Source organism: Aulonocara stuartgranti (assembly GCF_965226115.1).
Source record: "Aulonocara stuartgranti genome assembly, chromosome: 18".
In the NCBI taxonomy this organism is placed as follows: Eukaryota; Metazoa; Chordata; class Actinopteri; order Cichliformes; family Cichlidae; genus Aulonocara; species Aulonocara stuartgranti.
In genome coordinates this window covers 12,936,752-12,943,337 of record NC_138954.1, presented here as the reverse complement: position 1 = coordinate 12,943,337, position 6,586 = coordinate 12,936,752, and the positions used below count along the sequence as shown (strand labels likewise).

General features: G+C 42.2%; 1 protein-coding gene across 2 annotated transcripts in view; it reads right to left on the bottom strand.

The window, feature by feature from the left end:
• Positions 1-456: 456 nt before the first annotated feature.
• arhgef18a (rho/rac guanine nucleotide exchange factor (GEF) 18a) overlaps positions 457-6,586 on the bottom strand; it is a 29,836-nt gene continuing 23,706 nt past the window's right edge. For both annotated transcript variants that reach the window (XM_082513282.1, XM_082513281.1), the window contains exons 12-20: positions 4,677-4,856; positions 4,347-4,463; positions 3,844-3,950; positions 3,698-3,748; positions 3,544-3,591; positions 3,009-3,467; positions 2,522-2,798; positions 2,290-2,394; positions 457-1,337 (exon numbers count right to left, since the gene is read on the bottom strand). In XM_082513282.1, coding sequence (XP_082369408.1) covers positions 1,189-1,337; positions 2,290-2,394; positions 2,522-2,798; positions 3,009-3,467; positions 3,544-3,591; positions 3,698-3,748; positions 3,844-3,950; positions 4,347-4,463; positions 4,677-4,856 — 1,493 coding nt within the window. In that variant the 3' untranslated portion in view covers positions 457-1,188. The remainder of the gene's footprint in view (positions 1,338-2,289; positions 2,395-2,521; positions 2,799-3,008; positions 3,468-3,543; positions 3,592-3,697; positions 3,749-3,843; positions 3,951-4,346; positions 4,464-4,676; positions 4,857-6,586) is intronic.

The following is a 6,586-nucleotide window of genomic DNA, read 5'->3' as shown; positions in this document are numbered from 1 at the left end:
TATATTTTAATAGCACCCTCAAACTCTGGAGCCAGGTTGGTGTTTTTAATCACCTCATCTTGCACCCCAAAGATAACTTTTATTCTTGGAGTCTAACTCATGCTTTGCTGTTCAAAATAATCCTCTAACTTTTACTGATCCTTGGTTGTTTTAGCTTTTCTCCCTCGCTGAAAAAAGTCCACATTTTAACTTAAAATTACCAAAGAGAAAAACTGAATTTTAAGATAATCAATTTTTAGGCATCTTCCTGTTAGAAAGCAGTTCTTCCTCCCCACCATCACCCATTGCTTGCTCGTAGTGGATTGTGTGATGAGTGTTTGTGTTCTTTGTACTCTTTACCCAAGTAAAAAGTGAAGTAATTATAACTTCCACCTGCCTAAAATGATTTTCACATCTAGTTTTATTTTCAGAGGCTCAACCCTCAGCAAAAGTCATTAAACAAACAACAACAAAAAATTTACACGACTGTAAAATCAGCCTGCTTTTATTCCACGACATGTCAAATATTTTACATGGAACAAAGAGGAGCGAGAGTGTTTCTACCAGAGAAAATTAGGTACATGAGGTTAAATATTTCACATCCCCAGAACATTATTTTAATAGAGTTGTAAGTGTTGTGGATGCAATCTGCTGAGCCTTTGTTCATGTTCATTTAACGATGCGCTCACACTACTTCCACACACACACTTTAAATTTGTACACATGCTCAGCAGGTTAAAAAAAAAGAAAAAATTTAAAATCATTGATATCTGATTCACTCAAACAAAAGTAAAATAAAATGCTTTACAGTTCAGTTTTAAATAGGTAAATCTGTCAGATGTACTGCTCACTTACTCACACACCATCGTTGACTATATAAAAGCAAGAGCTTAAGACACGAGTGCTACGTGGCTACAGATCATACTTTAAAACAAAAATGACTAAAAAAAAAAGAACACCTTTTTTTGGCCAAGATCTTTCTCAAATGTACAAACGTGGCCAAACGTCTTCACTCTTTCAACATGCTCTAGCAGGACGGTGTATACATTCATCAAACATCTGCTTTGTTTACAATTATTTCTTCACACACACACACACACACACACACACACACACACACACACACACACACACACACACACACACACACACACACACCTGAAGCTCCGTCTATAATTCCAGACTCGCCCGATGGTCTGAAGTTTAGGGTTAAAGAAAGATTTCCTTCTCTTTTTTCTGTTTGGCAATGTCCTTGGGGAAAGGAGGTGGAGCTGGTGGAGTAGTGTCGCTGCTCCTCCGTCTGTTGAGGTTCTGAGGCGTCTTCACGTTCTGGACAAATGCTGGAGGACTGAAAGTATCTGAAGGAAGAAAGAAGACAAATCCAGCACTCCAGGGAAATAAAAGCTCAAATTCAGTGGTGTTTATCACTGAGGCGGCAGTTTGTACAGGTGTAGCAGTGCAACCCACTGCAATGACCACATTTCTAATTTTATGTCCCTCCTGTTTATGAGACATGAGAGCAGGATCTCATTATTAGGACCTCAGTCACGTCCGTTCTGTGCCACCAAACTGAAAAGGTACAAACTCTCCACAAGAGGGTACTGCTCAGTCATTCGTGAACTAAGGATGAACACTACAAATACGATCACGGGCGTTGCCACTCGTTGCTTTTACTCTGGATCCATTTCTGTATAAATGCAAGGTGGCCCACATCATATTGCAGGTAAACTGCTGTCCTGCAGGAACTACATCACTATTTGTGGAGGAAGTTTTGCGCTTTTGGCTGGACTCTGAATACAACTACTTAATGTGATGTGGATGGCTGATTCTTCACAGTTATTCGCATCACAACCAGATTACAGAAGTTACAGGAGTAACTGCCAAACTGAGCACACACACAAAATGAACATGTCTCCTGTCTTATTGCAATTTTACTGCCGTGTTAACACAAAAAAAAAAGTTGCTTGGAAGATGGCAACTGACTGCTAGCGGTCGTAGACCTGGTCTCAGTCACATTTCAAAGGCAACGAGTTCACAAGTTCCGTGCACACAGTCACAATAATTCTAGTTAAAAAAATACTGACAAGTGAAATACTGAAGAGTCAAATCTGCTCCCTCCATCCAGTCTTTTAAATCTAAACTTAAAACTTGTTTATACTCTCTGGGATTCGAGTCTGATTTGCTCATTGTGTCTCCTGCAGCTTTTCCCAGCCATGACTGTGCACGTTTAGCACATACTGAGATCTATTTTAATTATTTCTTAGCCAACCAGGTAAAAACATTTTTTTTTACATTTTTCTCCGGTCGTACCTGTATTTATGATCCTTTGAGGACTGGTTTTTCTCTGGAACCTCAGACTTCCTCCTTCTTTCACCGTCACCTGGATGGGCGCCACCTCGCTCAGGTCTATAGAGGCTGGAATTAGAAACACAGTGAGAAATGGTTTCAGTTCACAGCCATGTGGTGTAACAGCTGGCTTCAGATTAAGTATTTATAAATATTTTTCAAACTTCAGGTTTTAAACGTTAACCTATTTCCTGACCTGCGCTCTGGGCCCTCTTGTGGGTTTTCTTCTTGGAGACTTTGTCCTTCTCCTTGGCCAGTTTTGTGGGGATCTTCTGCTGCACGGGTACAGGTTTGAGCGCCTGGTTGGTGGTGCTGACCAGGTTGGGGAGCAGACTGGGTTTGGCCGGGTGTATGCAGATGCTCTCCCTGCGCGGTGGAACTTTTGGGGGGATTTCCAGAGAATCGAACGGTTTTGTGTAGAGTTGTAGCGTTGAGGTCAGAGTGCTTCCCCTGAATGACGAGTACATCAAACACTTCGGAGGGAAAAAAAAAAATACGCAATTTAAATTTTCTTTCACATTTGAATTTGCCTTGGTGTAATGTTTCCTCACTAGGTCGTACTTGGAGATTGTATTTCCTTTTGTTTAGCTCAGTGGACACAAAAAAATGGCCACATGAATACACAATCACACCGTTAATGGTGATAAATGTTGCATTCATCTAATTCCAATCCCATTCCTCACCTGTGTGGGATCGTCGTAGCTTGGCATGAACTTCTTCTTAAATTTATCTAAGCGCTCCTTGTCTTGTTCCAGCCGCTCCTTTTCTTTTTCCAGTGATCTTGTGGTCTCCCTCAGTCTCTCCAGGTCCTGCTGGTATTCTTTTTTCAGCACGTCGAGTTCGGTCTTCTCCTCGCTGAGCTTCTCCTCAAACTTCCTGCACTCCTCCTCCTTCTGCTTCAGCTGAGCCTCCTGAACCTCCATCTGGCGCCTGAGCCGCTCCTTCTCCTTCTCCCAGTGCTGCTGCTCCTCTCGAAGCTGCGCCTGCTGCTTGCTCAAGCTGTTGAGTTCCTCCCTCTGCTTTTCCAAGCTGCGCTGCTTCTCGTACTCATACAAAGCGTTGCTGAAGGTAGCAGCCCGCTGGTTCTGTGACTGGAAAGCGTGCTGCAGCGCGTTCTGGCTGTCCTGTTGAGCAACGATTGCCTGCACGATGGAAAGTTTAATTTAGCCGGCTGATACCAAATAGAGAAACATCCGAATTTAAGATAAGCTGCTTTACTTTTAAGCTATAGAGCATCTGCCCGAGCATTATCACCCTGTCATAAACCTGTAAAGAGAAAAAAAAAGAGGGGGGGCAAAAAAGTAACATTTATTCATGAATAAAACAGAGGAAACGATTGCAGTAACTAAGACGATAGATATGAGATTTTGACCTCAGCCTCGGTTAAATGTAGCAGCGAGGCATCGTGGGGTTCTTCATCAGCCTGGAAGTAAAAAAAGAAAAAGCACAAATGGTGTAAATGTTCATGTTTCACCACAGGATGGACGTCAGGTTCTCACATCGTCTCACATCACTCACAGACTGTTCTGGGCCTTCGGAGGAGTGGTGCTGCTGCAGCTGGTCACTAAAGCTGTGGCTCATAGTCGGGGGACTGAAATTTTCAAGGTCATCAGCTTCTTCGCCATCTGAGAAAAACAAATCCTCTCATCATTCATATTCGATGTCACTGCAGGTTTTGGATGTCTTTGTTTTTAGCAGATCATGGGTAGTGGTTGTGGTACGTTTGAAAGAAGCGTATTGCCAATCTTTGGATGTGAGACCAGTTGTGTCATGCTCACATCAGCTCTAATCGGTACAATCAAAAACTATGTAGCAGGGAGCCGACAGATTAAAGAGGGCACCACACACTTCCACCGATACCTCCATCAGGTAACTGAGAAAATTACAAGGCAGCTTTCCATTCACTGATGTCACCACAAGTTAAACATGTCACAGCTTTGATTCTGCATTAGCTGTGTTACTTTAGTATACATGTGTCCTATAAGAGCCACACACAAAGCAGGACAGCACATCAGTCTTACATTTCCAAGTGCTAGCTGCAGATTTACTATCTGCCACTCCTCCCCGTGCGTTACTCTCATCCACGGGAGCGTTTGTGTTGCTTGTCTTCAAGGCAAGCAGGTTCTGCAGGATTTCCACTGACAAAAGAAAAAGAAACAATTCTTTAATCTCTTCCTTAAAAGATAAGATCACTGCTGACTCATGATTCAACAGTGTGAGACGTGAATTTCACTTTTCCTTCAGCATACGTCTTCTACCTTAAAAACGCGGCTGTTTTCCAGCAACATCACACAAAACAACCGGAAACTACAACAAAACTGAGTCCACCTCCATCTCAGTCGCTCCCTCACCTTCGTCAATGGCTGTGTTCAACAGCATCTCCCGCTGCTGGAGGTCGTTGGCGCTTCCTACGAGATGCAGTCCATCACAGGGGGTTTCCTGTCCAGTCACATGTTTATAGAGAGCAGCAAAGAGCTGCTGCTTCTCTGTCAGACTTTCCTTTATGCGGTCGTCCCTCTCCTTAAGATGAACTAAAGAGCAGCAGAACACAACAAAAGCACTTTTTTTGCGCCATGAAAATAAATAAATAAATCAGTGGAAATCTTTTATTCAGAGAAAAATAGACTTAGCACCAGCGATGGGAATAACGGCGTTACTAGTAACGGCGTTACTTTTTTTTCAGTAACGAGTAATCCAATTACTATTCCTATTGTTACAACGCCGTTACAGTTACTAACAAGAAAACGCGGTCCGTTACTATTTTTCAACAAACAGACGGTTGAAGCTGTGTTCAGCTTACGGCATCTTATATCAGTTGCACGGAAGTATCTGCCTACGTAAGTAATCTGGACGCTACAGCTTTAAGCAGCTGCGCGCGCTCCCGCGGACGGTAATCACGATCACTGTCTAGCACAACACCTGGAGCTAAGAGGGCAAAACGATCGCATGAGTGCTGGTGTTTGACTGAGGAAGAATAAAGTATTCGTGGTAAGCCAATCACATGACCACTTAAAGACAAAGCAACAAGGTGATAGATACCAGTTTTTAAATTGTGTTGATAGGCCACGTAAAACCAGAGTCATGATAAACAATATATACGCGGCGTTTTTTCCTCAATAGTTTCGTCACGCTAGCAAGCACTCTCTGCTTATGACCAAAAAAACAAAAAACAAAAAACAAAAAAAAACACAGGGGAAGTTTCAGGAGTGAGAGAGCGAGAGCAGAAAAAGAGAGAGCGAGTTTTGAGATGTGAGAGATTTGTGACGTTTAGCTTGTTTGGAGTGTGTAGTTAATGTGTTGTCTTGTGTAGTCAGTGTGTAGTGTTGTGGATAGTTTTGTGTTGTGTGTCAGAACAATGAGGCGACTGCTGTCTCCAGGTAGAAACAGGAGTGATACTCCTGCTGCTGTCAGACCTGCAGGTATCAGGCTGTGATGTTCTCCTTTATAGTGGACAGAAATAATTTTTTTGGAGTGGCACAAATAATTTGTGTGTGTGTGTGTGTGTGTCTTATTGAATGCAGAACAGCTGATTGTTCTGTAAATAGTTTAATAATAAATAATAATAATACATTTTATTTAAAAATAGCGCCTTTCAAAGCACCCAAGGACACTGTACAACAGATAAAAACACAGAAACTGGAAATATACACAATAATAAGAATAACAGATAAAAGTTAGAGCATACAGAGGTTTAAACATAAGCAATTTTAAACAGATGAGTTTTGAGGGTGGACTTAAAAAGAGGGAATGAACTAATATTTCTGAGGTCAGGAACTAAAAGCCCTGCCCCCCCATTGTAATCAGACGAGCGGAAGGAACAGAGAGAGAAAGAGAAGATGAAGATCTGAGGCACCGGGATGGGAAGTTCATCTGTACTAAATCGGAGAGGTATGGTGGAGAGAGAGAATGAATAGCCTTAAATGTATAGAGGATTATTTTAAAATGGATGCGAAATTTAACCGGGAGCCAGTGAAGCTGCTTCAGGATTGGGGAGATGTGGTGGGTAGAGGAAGTCCTAGTAATAATACGGGCAGCAGAGTTCTGGACACGTTGGAGCTTGTTAATAGATTTTTGTGTAAGGCCAAATAATAGTGAGTTACAGTAGTCAATTCGAGAGATAACAAGATTATGGACGAGAATGGCAGTGGCATGAGGAGTGAGGAAAGGGCGGAGGCGATTGATATTACGGAGTTGGAAATATGCTGCACGTGTGACATTATTGATATGTGAATTAAAGGATAATGTGCTATCAAGAATGACA